Here is a 13,228-nt window from a genome sequence, read left to right on the forward strand (position 1 = left end):
ACGTTTCTAGCTAACACTTATTAGAAGCTGTTAGTTTTTATTTCGTGTCTAAATTATTCATCTAGTAATAATAAGTGCCAATTATTTTATGTTTTTTGAAAAGAAAAATAATTAAAATATTGTCAAATAGTTCTTGTTTAACATTTAATAGTTCGAGAGAGAGGGAAAATTATTTATTTGTAAAAGCTTGTAGCTGAGCAGGACGTGTGTAGACCCTTTCACCAATCATACGATGTTAAACATGTATTAGTTGGCTGCGTAGATTTTCGCGGCGGTGGCTTGAAGAATTCTGCATGTCCGGGTTTTCACCGCGTTGTTGTCGGCTTCAAACAACAACGCGGTGAAAACCCGGACATGCAGAATTCTACATGTATTAGTTCTTTAGAAGTTAGTTATCACGATTTATGTCCTTTTAAATAGGAATGCGGAGATTCTTTGTCTAGTCTGATGTTACACACAGTAATTGCAAATTTAGGGCCTTACCGAAGGTCGCGCATGGATTCGTACTTTGGTCTTTACGAAAATGAAAATATGTTTCCAGGGACCATCAGGCTTCTTGGAACACTATGCTGTTTGTCATATATCTAAGACTGGGTCAAACTAATTCAGACTAGAGTCGGGTGAGTGATCAAATGCATTCAGTGTGCGGTGACTAAGGTACTGGCTTCCCGTCCCCCGAGGGCCTGGGTTCGAATTTCGGTGGTGGCCGGATTTTTCAGTGATATCCTGATAACTACTTAGGGTGCTTTGTAGACAGAACTTTAAGTAAGTACACCGTCCATCGGATGGGACGTTTAATTGTGGACACCTTGGCGCATTTCGTTAATAGTACGCTAATGCCGACGCCGGGTTTCTCTCCGCCTTCCCTCCATTCCCTGAATACCCTACCCCTACTGAATTACCCATCCATTCTCCTTGGTGCAAAGGATCTCGGCTGTCGGTCGCCTCCCCCTAATAACTACTACTAACTGCTAGGTATCCAGTGTGCTCTCAATCATGAAGTTTGCATTCTATAATGTCATATCGGCCGTCTTATTCCTTTATCTAATTCACCTTGCAAATATCCCCAACTTATGCATTTGTTTGGTGTCATTTAAGTTGGGTATACATTATGTCTTGTAGTTCAACTCTGAGACCCTCACCATTGTTCTATGATATCCCTTCTTGTAATTACATGAAATTCTTGGAGGCAATTTAAGTTTTATTAGCCGATCGAAAAAAATTTTGGGTGTGTTTAGGCCCTGTGACGCGGTATAAATAGACGAACACAATGGCACTTTCCCAGTCATTGTTAGAGATCTTTACGCAGATTATATAGCCAGGATGCAAAAAGGTTACAAGGATGCAAAAAGTGATTAATCGTCAAGGCGACTGTGTAGGAAAATAGCTAAATGCTCAGACTTGCCTACGATGCACACGAAGCTGAGAATAAATTTGATTTTTTTATGAAAAAAATAGGAGACCTTACTTTTCGAATCGCCCTCGTAATTCCTCATGTTAGTGGCCTTCAACCCCGTAAATTAGTGCTATGCACCTCACGATGAAATTTAACTTTGTGATATTATTATTATTATTTTAAAACTGATTGCTCGATATATACGATATGTTTTTGTGCGTGGTGCACATAAAATGTGATGCATGTATGTGGGTCGTTCAATAAGTATTTAGAAAAAAAATAGAAGACCAAATTATGGGTAGATTTTTTTAATTTTTTAACACTATCCCCTTTTAGCTCATCACACTTTTCCAAGCGTTTCTCCAACTTTTTTAAGTCTTCCGAAAAGCAGGATTTCGGAAGGTCCTCAAAATATGCATCTGTGTTGGCAATGACCTCATCGTTCGACGCGAATCCTTTTCCGCCGAGGCATTTTTTCAAGTTTGGAAAATTAAAAAAAGTCACTGGGGGCCATATTCAGTGAATACGGTGGATTTTGTAGTAATGAAAACTGTAATTCCATTCCTTTCGCCTGGGAAACTGCGCTGCAGAAAAAATTCTCTTCCATCAAGAGAATGCACCCGTGAATTATGTTGATGGAAGAGAATATTATTCTTTGTCAAATAGGGACGTTTTTCTTGGTTTCTCTACTCAAACGTTGCAACGGTAACGACGCATAATACTATCCAGTTATCGTTTGTCATTTTTTTAAGTAATTGATGGATATGATTCCGCGTTAATCCCAAAAAACCGTGGCTATCACCTTTTCGGCCGATTTCACTATCTTTGCCTGTAGAAACTCACAGTTTCGTTTGTTTCTCTGTCTCTGTAGAGCAGTAGTGCATCCGTGTTTCGTCTACGGTTATTTATAGGTGCTGAAACTTGTCAGAATTGAGACGAAAAAGCGCTAAACCAGCCTCCGAATAGTCCATAAGATTGCGTTTATTCTCTTCTGAGAGCAAATGCGACGCCCATCTTGCTGATATGGTTTCACACCCAATTTTCGCCCTAAATAGAAAACACTCTACCTTGTAATATGCACTCCAGAGCATATAGTGGATTTTGTCAGTCATTTCGGAGGAAGACACTTCCACTGGATGTCCCGAACGATGGTCATCATTTTTGAATGTACGGTCACGTTTTAACTCATTTTCCCAGTTGTAAACAGTCGCAAGCAGAAGAGCTGATGAGCCGTGAACTTCTTCCAACTCGGCTTTGATCTCTTTTTGGTGTTAAGGCTTTTTAAAAGGTGTTTAATCACCGCCCGAAATTCATTTTTCTAAATAAACAGAAATTTGTTGCTTCAATCGACTCCGAAAATTAAACCCCGTGATTGATGTAGCTGAATTTTTAAGAGCAGTCTAGTGAGAGATGAAACTTACTAAATTTACTCCCTTTCTAATACTACCAGCGCCATCTCTTAGATTTTCTAAGGTGTTATTGAACGACCCACCTTTATTACATACTGGGAACATGATAATTTCCAACAGCTATTGGCTTGTGTGTGTTGTTTTTCCGATTTAAATTATTTTTGTGATTTCGCGAGCTATGTAAACATTTTTTTCGGGCGTTCCGGTCAAACCACTTCTCGCTAATCTAGAGTCTATGTGTAATGAATTCCAGCATTTTACGTTTATCTTCTAATCAATTCCGTTTTTTTTGTATTGTTATTAAAAAAATAAAAGTATCATACCGTATGCAATTCTATCCTTTTACAACCATTATATTGAGAGTCCAGAACACTGAAAAACTCCGGTGATCGGGATTGCTCTGCCCCTTGCTCCAACATTTTCCGTAACTTGCGCCTCATGGTTCAGCCTTGGCCTTCCCTTGAAATTTTTCCCCTCAACGTTACCTTCAGTAATGTTCTTTGGTAACCTCTCGTGCCTCAGGTTGTGTCCAAATAGTTCCCCTCTTCTTCTCGTAAGTCCCCTCCACAGACTTCTTTCATTTCCATTCAATCATCGAAGTACTTAGACATTTGTCATTCTATCTATCCATTATATTTTCGTAATTCTTCGGTAGACGACTAACAATTGAGAAAAACTTAATTTTTGATGTTTCATGCCTTCACAGTTTTATCTTTTTCCACCTGTTGATCCTTTCACCTCCTTATCTCTTCCTTTATCTCATTGATTACATCATCAATGCATGCATTAAATCTCAAGGGGGATAATGAGTTACTCTGTCGAACTCCTTTCATTGTTTTAGCTTCTTCCTCCGTTTCTAATCTAATCACACCACTGAACTCTATATGTAAAACGTTCAATCAATCTCCTGTTATAGTTCATTCCAATTTCCTATACGCTGTCTAGCATCAAAATTGATTCTTTATTACTAAAATTTACTTTAGTATGTTAAAAATTTAAGTTGTTAACGACATCACCCATATTGTTTACGTAAAGTTTACCAGCCAAACCTTGCGAATTATATTGCTCAGTGTTTAATGTGAGTAATATTTTTATGTATATTCGTCATTAAGGATATGCTGGTAATGCATGCGATCATCATAATGTCTGATTGATTGCCGAAGTAGATCACTTGTTGCATAGAGGAGCTAGATTTGTAAAACGTTGTCATGACAAACTGAGTAGCGCATCGAAATTATTGGAGGAGCTACGTTGGGAGTCACTCAAGGAGCGAAGATTAAATTAAAGATTAAAACTCATGCATAAATTAGAAGGTCTACAGATATGATGCTGAAATTGTATTATTATCCCCATTTTGGAAGACGTATTTTACTTTTTTCATTCCAAGTAGCCTAGTGTCATTATCTCATATAGCCGTAGTTATTGTCCTTATTGTTACTACCAGCACCTCTGGTATGCGTAGATAACGCATTAACGATATCTCTTTTAAATACCATAGCGCATGTAGCATACGTTAAAATCATATCCATTATTTGAATTATTTTGCATTTTTATAATTGACTAATACTTAGCAAAACTTAATCTTGATGTTGCATGCCTGGTGTGTTGTCACCCCCTGCCACACACCCCAGCGGTGGCTTGCAGGGTACCGTGATTTCTCGAGCTTTTTTAAAAAATAGATTCCACTGTGACGCGGAAGGGATTTAAATTACTTCATTGGGTTATGAGAAATTTAAAAGGAAGTAGGGTAGCCACAAAAGAAAAAGTATATAAGGTCCTGGTTAGCCCTATCTTGGAATACTCGTCCATAGTACTATATGGGGTCCATACGAGGTGGGGACATATTACAAAGATAGAATAGGTTCAAAGAAAGGCAGCAAGATATGTCCTCGGAAGGTACAAAATGTCAGATAGCGTAACGGAAATTTAGGGTATTCTGAAATGGGAGAGTTTGGAAAATAGAAGAAAAAGATTGGGTGCGATGTATAGAATTGTTAAAAATGACGAAGCATGGGAAGATTTATGGAAAGAGATGCATAAACCGAACTTTAAGAGAAAAAAATATTAAAGTTAAAAATAAAAATAAGAACACACAAAAACAAATACAAAATTTTAATCAGATGCATTGTTGGATGGAACCAGCTGCCTGGAGGATTTCTCTTTCAATCACATTTTAGGAGAAATTCCAAAGGAACTGCGGGAGTACCAGAACAGTAAATTTTAACGGAGTCATCCCCTAATATGTATGTTGAACGGGACCGGAATCCTCGTCAAGGCGATTTGTTGAATTGAAATTTTAGGAGTTTCAAGAATATGTGTAATGCAGCCTCAGGACAAAGGATTGGGTAATAAACTATGCGAGGGTGGTCTGAAAAGTTTCCGACTCAGAAAATTTCTGAAAAAATGTCTTGTATCTTTGTTAGGTCCGTTGGTTTGACCACCCATGTATTTGTCGGTGATTATTATATTATTTTATTTATTAAAAATAATGTTCTGCACGTGACGTGGACGGTGTGAGAAGTTGGATTGTAAAAGTGTGTGGTGTCATCACGGTACGTGATTTTGGAAGGATTATGATGTACAAAAGTGTGTGGCTTTGAACGGAGTGTGATGTTGGACGGTGGGTTGCTTTGTGTGGTGTGAACCTGGGTCATTTGTGATGATACAGTTCAGTTAAGAATCCCGAAAATCTTTAAGTGCCATTGTTTTTACATGCATTTTGTTTCATATATGTTCTTCTTTGTAAGGGTGCATCACTTTTGCCCCATTTTCCCTTTGTAACAAAATGTAAATAATAATATATACTCCGGAACTAAGTTTTAAAACGTACATTATGCCCTATATAATTCAAGCAAATGCACAGATTTTTTTTTTTAGCAGCTAATAACCGACGATTCATTTTTGACTAAAACTGAGAAACACACCCAACAAGCACAAAGGGATTTTAATCAAGACGCCATCTTCCACATCGTGAGGAGCATTTTGAAAATAATCGGAATGGGAATTTCAATGCAACAATTTCAGAGTGTAAAAATCATTCGCCTTGACTGGGATATCCCAGTCAAGGCGAATGATTTTTACACTCTGAAATTGTTGCATTGAAATGCACATTAGCGGATGACTCCGTTAAAAGTTACTGTTGCGGCATCTCCCGCAGTTTCTTTGGAATTCGGAATGGGAAGCCCGACTTTCTCTCGCGCTAACTTCGGAAGGTACAGGGTGCGTTCCGAAAGAAATGCTATAGTTGTTTTTTTATAAGTAATTCATTGTACATTTGCGCGAACACTTAAAATTCTTCAAAGCACTGTCCCTGGGCCTCTACACATTTTTCCAGCGACTCTGCCGTGACCGGTACGCGCCCTGAAAGGTGTCTTCGGGGACCTCTCAGGCAAGGTTTTCGTGACGGGAAATTCAATTGCATTACTTTCAGAACGCACTCTTTGTGTATTTTTGTCGTCAAACAAATATATATTCAATACAACAATTTCAGAGCGTAAAATTCTTGCGCCTTGGCTGGGATTTCGCCCTCTGAAATTGTTGCATTGAAATGCACATTAGCGGATGACTCCGTTAAGAGTTATTGTTGCGCCATCTCCCGCAGTTTCTTGGAAATATATGTATATTCCATTAATTTGTGAACTATTTGTTATAAACTGGTTTTGCATAATATTTTCACTGGAATTAACATTGTTCATAAATGCCCATGTTAACCATATTCCTTTTAAGAAATATTAACGGGATGTGTAGCGTGGGAAGCGCAGTCGTTACAATTTCCAATAGTTAAAACTCCCTTCATAAATGCTTTGGTGATTTTTTTATTTCGGAATATTTCACTGTTCATCCGGCTTGAATGTCCCGCCACCTTAAACGCTTTCTTTTGACGTTTCAGCCTGTAGCTCATCCGTCTTGAACCACGGCATCCAGCTGGTCGGCCCCTTCCTGCCGCCCTCGCCCATCTCCGGGCCCCTCCGTCTGATGGCTTCTCTCGCCCAGATGCACCGCACGGGGCCCCACATCAAGAAGAGGCCCCCCCGAAAGCCCCTGGACGGCCGCCCATTCGCCAAAGGCATCGTCCTCAAGACCCTCATCCGGAAGCCTAAGAAACCCAACTCGGCGAACCGGAAGTGCGTGCTGGTGAGGCTAACGGGTGGCAAGGAGATGGTGGCCTACGTCCCGGGCATTGGTCACAACCTCCAGGAGCACAACATCGTCCTCTGCAGGGTGGGCCGCTGTCAGGATTTGATCGGCGTGAAGATCAAGTGCGTGCGGGGAAAGTACGACCTGTCGCACGTGATCAAGAAGTAGCGATGTTTCCGCAACCGTCGCGTCGAACATTCTTCATCCTTCTCCGCCCCATGGACCAAGATGGAGACGCGGTTTCCCGAGTGACTGATGCTATTTAAGTCCTCCGAGAATTGTTTCTTGACGACTCAACTTGTCGCTCGTCGTTCGGGAGAGGACGAAGCAGTATTTTTTTTATCGGACCCGTTGCTTATCTTAGGTCTCTCTCCTGGGAAGATAATAGAAATTACATGAGACCTGTTACAAAACACTTTTTCTTCCATTAGGAGGATTGTTGTTGTGTTACAATGAAGGACGTAGTGTGTGAAGCATTAAAAATATTCACGTTTTGTTGAATCGTCATTGGATTCATTTATAATAATTCCACCAACCATATTTTTTTCTTCCTAGGGTTTTTTTTTACTTTGTTGATAGTAAGCTTTCCTTCCCTATTTTCTAAAATCTCAGAATCTGGTTGCCAGAAAGAATTGACTTTTTGTGTGAAAATTCCCTCTCTTTACGGATGTGTTATAAGAGGTACGCTCAACATGTATACTTATCTATTATTGCTGGAATTTAAAGAATATTCTGATAATATGTTTCCTATGTAACCACAGTTCTCAGACCTAATGCTGCTATGGTGAGTGAGGGTACATATCCCATCCTGCTAAAAACCTGACCTTATTGAATGGTGAAATTCACCTAATAGCAGTGTAATGGGAGTCTACTTTTTCATCCAAAGTCATCCGGATTTTCTGATCGGAAGCCGAACGTTTTACCCGCTTAAGGCACGACGCCAACTGTTATTGTATAAGTACTGAACATATTATTGCTTTTCATAGTAATTCAACGAAATAATTGCCTTGATTATAATTTTCTCTCGTCAAGAATATGTTTTATCGTAATCAATTAAATCAACTAATCAATTGGATTATTGAACGCTGGTGAATCTATCATTCGTTTCTTGAGTTGAATTTTCCTCTGTGCAAGTAATTAGCTATCTTCTGCTGTGAAATAGTCAACGTAATAAAATTAGAAGTTGTGGCTTATGTGAGTCATAATAACCTATGATATTTTCCTATTTTATGACTACATTTAGTCACGTAATGAAAGAAGAGGCGATTCAATGGCTTGATCGTATATTAAAATTGGTAGTTCGTCTGGAGATGACTGAAAAATAAAAGTGTCCTATTCCTCAAGTTTGTAGCAATATGTAAAATGATCGACTCCAATTAAAAGCAATATTGCGTTCAGTATGCTGGATGTCGCCCTCGACTGCTAATCCGAAAGTTGTGAGTTCAAAATCTGATTTTGGCATCACCTGACTTGATTTTATTTCATTGTAAATTACAGATTCAGGTGTGATGCGATGGAACTGTTCCATGATAGCAGAGAAAAAGATTATTACAATTTTCCTCTTAATAAAGATTTATTCCAGACTAGTTTCGATCCACTACATCATTTTCAAGAGAAGCTCTCAGTCTACGGAGTCCTATATATATATATATATATATATATATATATATATATATATATATATATATATATATATATATATAAACACAGTAATCAACCCGAAGGTCGGTTTGGCAGGTGATTGTAGAGTTCACCCAGTACTAAGCCCTATACGGCGTGTGAAATTCACACATCAGGGTAGGGGGGGCAGTTCCTTTCCCTGTGCCGGTTATGGTTTCCCAGGAAGATCTGGTACCCGAAAAATCACATAGCTTGGGTGGAGCTGTAGGTGCCCAGAGTGGCTTACCCGGGCCCCTCCGGTCGGCAATCCAACGCTCTACCCCCTGGACTACCGCGACCCATATAAATATATAAAATACAGGAGGTGGGGAAACCAGGGTGTCTCCTCGAGCTGGGAGGAGTTAGCGAGTGGGAAAAACGGAAGCTCTGGGGATGGGCGAAAAAAACCAAGTTGAGGGTTGGTGGAGGAAGAGGGAAAGACAAAGGAATACGAAGAGTCCAGTTGGTTGCAATGAGATGGTCTTTTCCTCTTATCTGAATTCTTAAAGGTGTCCGTCTCCCCATGGTTTGTGGGGGAGGAGGATGGTGTTGGCTCGGGTCCGTTGGCCGCTGAAAATGATGTAGTGTATCGAAACTAGTCTGGAATTAATCTTTATTGAGTGGAAAATTGTGGTAATATTCGTCTCTGTTATGAATTGATTTTTTTATTGTAACGCTTGTACGGTGACGTCAGTTTAGCCTCGGCAGCTCCCAATACATTTAAATTGCACTATTACATAATTGACTTTTTTCCTCGTGCTTTTTGGAACATTCATTATAATTGTTTTTATTCATCAAAATTGTGACTCTTACACGAAACACTGAAAGTCACTAAAAGTTGCTATCTTTATTATTCATGTAGGATCATGCTAGGTTGATACCTGGTTGCGGGTTCTAGTGTGCCCTATGATTTGAGTACCGAAACAAAATCACAACAGAGACCTTCCTTCCGAAAATGATAGCTTTTATGTCCTCCGAACGAGTGATTACCAGATAAGGGGTTTTGAGGATAAATTATGATGTAATTATGTGTCGTGACCTCTAATTAACCTTTATTTTTAGCCCCTGTTACATTCGTTATTAAAATATGCGTAACACATGCGAACACAGCTCGTAATTTTAAATGCCCCGACCAGATGCTTTTGTTGCTGTTTCAGCATGTATTTGAATAATCCTCAGCCGCACATGTTGCTGCAATTGGGGTTACATAGCCAGTGGTGCATGAAGCTACCTCCTCATTTCTGTGGTTTTTCCCGCACCTCACCAATGCACAATTGTGAGCATCTTTCTTCGACTTTCTAAAGTTTGTGAGGCCTCAATGGCGTTGAATGCAAATTTGTCCGAGAAATCCCAATTGAGTTCAAACTGCTGGCGAAGAGTACAACGCGCTAGAATCCCTTCTTTCCATTTTTTTCCCCTCGGTGTAATTTAATGATTTGCCCATGGAAGTTCAGTGCCGGTGGTCAAGTCCACAAACTGCCACCATCTGAGAAATCTGAACTTTGACATGGACTGCTATGATGTTGCGTAGTAAAAATCTCATGAAAATAAATGTTTATCTGTGTTATCAAAATACGTAAGAAGTCGAAGTTTATGCACTCAGATAGACTTTGTCTTTTTTTTGTTAATTCTTCGCTCGAATCTGCAGAAAACGTCGTTTAATCTTTTTTCGCTCATCGTACTTTTGTTCAATCACGTAATTTTTCCTCGATGTAATTACTAAAAAAAATGCTTATGGATAAATACGTCAGCTTCAGTTAAAGATGATTTCTGCAGACGTCACTATCATTTCAATAAAGAAAAAGCTAAAAATATTATTTTTTGTATGTATACCAGAATGCTATGTACTCGTAGCATCATAATGAAAGTAAAACGATCATTATCTTTCTGGCACTTTTAAACCCTGTTATCTCTTAACAGTGTTTAAGGGTGGCAGAATTGTGCATCTCACCTGTGTGAATCAAAAGAACATTCGTGCAGTCAATCGAGATAACCAAGTGTTGTGCTAGGTTACAACCGCCTACCTCCCGCAGTAGTACTCTATGGTAAGTAGTAATCGCTAGGTACTACTTTCAGTTAAAACATTACGGTAGATAATAAGTACTTCATAATAGATATGGTTTATTTCACGAATATTTGGTGCTCACTGACATTCCTCTATCATCGAGTAGGTATAGAATATTTTCCAATTTATAAAAAGAATTCGATGCTATGAGAAAAACAAAATTTGCACTTTTCCACAGATTTAAATCTAATTTAAATGCTAAATTTAAATCTGTGAAAAAGTGCACATTTTGTGTGTCTCATTATGACGAACTTCCATTACATCTCGCCTGAATCTGTTGAATATATTAGAATTCGATACTCTTGTATCATTGTTTTATAACAGTAAACCATCAAGGAAATATTAATTCTTAGCATGGTGATATGGTCCTAATTTACTTTAAGCGTTAGTTGTTTACATGAATACGTATTTGTATTTCCTGAATTCTGGCTGTACAAAAACAGTGTCAAGCCGATGAAGTGGACATTCATTAAATACTTTAAAATGACAAAATCTCCACAAAAAAGGACTCCAATCGAGATATCTCTCCACAGTATTCGGGAATTTATTTTGGTGAGTTCTCATTTATTTGAAACCATTTTTAGAGGTAATGAGCTACCCATTAATGCCTATGCTTTAGCTTAAAAAAAAACAAATTTTTATCCTTGAAAACCAGGAATACGAAACCTAAGTCTTACTTATTAAGTTTATAATCTGCCCACTATAAATTTAATTCTTTCATGTTAATTGAGTTTTTAGTTTATTTTTAAGCATTTATCTAAAACGGTGAGGCTAAGGATGTACTAAAAATTGTATTTGTTCTCATGATAAAGTTAGCGTTAATCCTTTACGGCTTAGGCTACTAAATTTATTTCGATTTTTGACGATTAGCTGATTGAATAATTTTATAAAATTCATTAAGCTATTCAAGGATTACTTCAAAGTCATGAGTCCGAATACCGTCAATGGCTTTTAATACACCGCCTAATCAATGATATTCTTTTCAACCAAGTTGAAGGTGAGGCATGCCCACAGATTATCTTTTTCGCTCGAATACTATGTGTGGACAGTAGATTTCCACATAACTGGAAAACGTAAGTAAGCCCCCTGTTTTTGCCCATACCGTGGTGGTGGTCTCTGCCCACGTTTCGCAAACTCATGGCTCTAAATAAATCCCAAAAGTGTAGGAGGAAGTGGATGCGTGTGTGTGTATGGCGAAAAAGGAGCCAATTTTCCTATTTTGTTTTCTCTGCTGACCGCAGCTTGACCCTTAAAAATGCGGTTTTTAGACGTACCGTTCCACTCGGCCGTGTTTGAAGAGATAATCCGTCACGTCGCAAAGTACGTGGCGCTCACCAGGTAGGTGAACTAGCGGGGACCCTCTTGACAAAAGGGCGCGTTGGGAGGTAAAGAGAGGTATCTCGAGGCATTTTGTCACCTTCCTTCCCTTCCCTCGTGAAAGATGTCCCCGGGCAATCCCAGCGCTGACCCCATGTGTGCAGCAGGCGGCAGTCAGGGCTATGCCATATTTATTTCCCGAATGCGGCCGATGATATGAAATAAACATCGAGGGAGACGAAGACGTATCGACGAGATGTCACGCATAAGGAACATCTAGAATTATTTACAATATCACGTACAGCGGGACCTATTTACTGCGACCACGGACGGTTTCCGAAAGAAGTGATTTTCGAGGTTGGTGGTCGCCTTAGGTAGGTTGAGACAACGTAACAGTCAAATTGAACACTCCGGCCAAGCTGTTCGAGTGAACAATCCTATTTTACAAAATACATACGTGTGCTATTGCTTAGGAAAGGCCGAACAATGACCCAAAGAATGAATTTTATGAAAACGTTTCATATTTATATGAATGTTGCATAGTATATTGCATCGAATCGTAATTATGTGTTTACGATCCAGTTGAGTGCATTGTTTTGCAAGTTTTTGAAATGCAAAACTTAAAATTTTATAAAGTACGGTCGTTCATGACAGCTATATTCTGGATGAATGGTATTGTTTGGCCATGTTGGCGGCCACATTGACAAGTGGTCGCGTAATGGACGCTCAGTCGTCGGGTCTTGACGATTATCAATGGGTATCCGCAAAAAACAACTTCTTTTGGGAAGGTGGTTTTCTGACAGATGTGGCTATTAGGATGTATTCGGCAGCATATCGGGTATTGAATACATTGACGTTATCGTCTCTCGGAGTTCTGCTCGTGATAGGATCCTTCGTTTAAGTACACATACATGCATGTTTTAAGTACAAATACAAGTATACATGTATGTAAACTTGTATCCGAAATATCCTCATGTAGACATATTTATCGGCATCATTGGCCACGCTCGACATGTGTAAAGTATATGTATTTGCATGCGTGTAAGGTTTTCGCAAGAATATATTATTTTATTTTAAAACATTATTCACGTACAGCAGTAGCGCCTATTTCTAGTGAAAAAATATAACAAACATGAAAGAGGACAAAATACAATAACAGCATAAAAATAAACAACGAGAACCTAACATGGACAGGTGAAAAATTTAATTTGAATATACGTATACGGGAGTAGGTTTGCATGAATT

General features: G+C 38.9%; 1 protein-coding gene across 1 annotated transcript in view; it reads left to right on the plus strand.

Annotated features, from left to right (window-relative positions):
* tko (technical knockout) overlaps positions 1-7,483 on the plus strand; it is a 29,367-nt gene extending 21,884 nt beyond the window's left edge. The window contains exon 3 of the mRNA XM_071599020.1: positions 6,695-7,483. Within this exon, the coding sequence (XP_071455121.1) occupies positions 6,695-7,110 (416 nt within the window). The 3' untranslated portion in view covers positions 7,111-7,483. The remainder of the gene's footprint in view (positions 1-6,694) is intronic.
* Positions 7,484-13,228: the final 5,745 nt, after the last annotated feature.

This window comes from Hetaerina americana, unplaced genomic scaffold, assembly GCF_022747635.1.
Source record: "Hetaerina americana unplaced genomic scaffold, ioHetAmer1.1.p SCAF_100, whole genome shotgun sequence".
Taxonomy (NCBI): domain Eukaryota; kingdom Metazoa; phylum Arthropoda; class Insecta; order Odonata; family Calopterygidae; genus Hetaerina; species Hetaerina americana.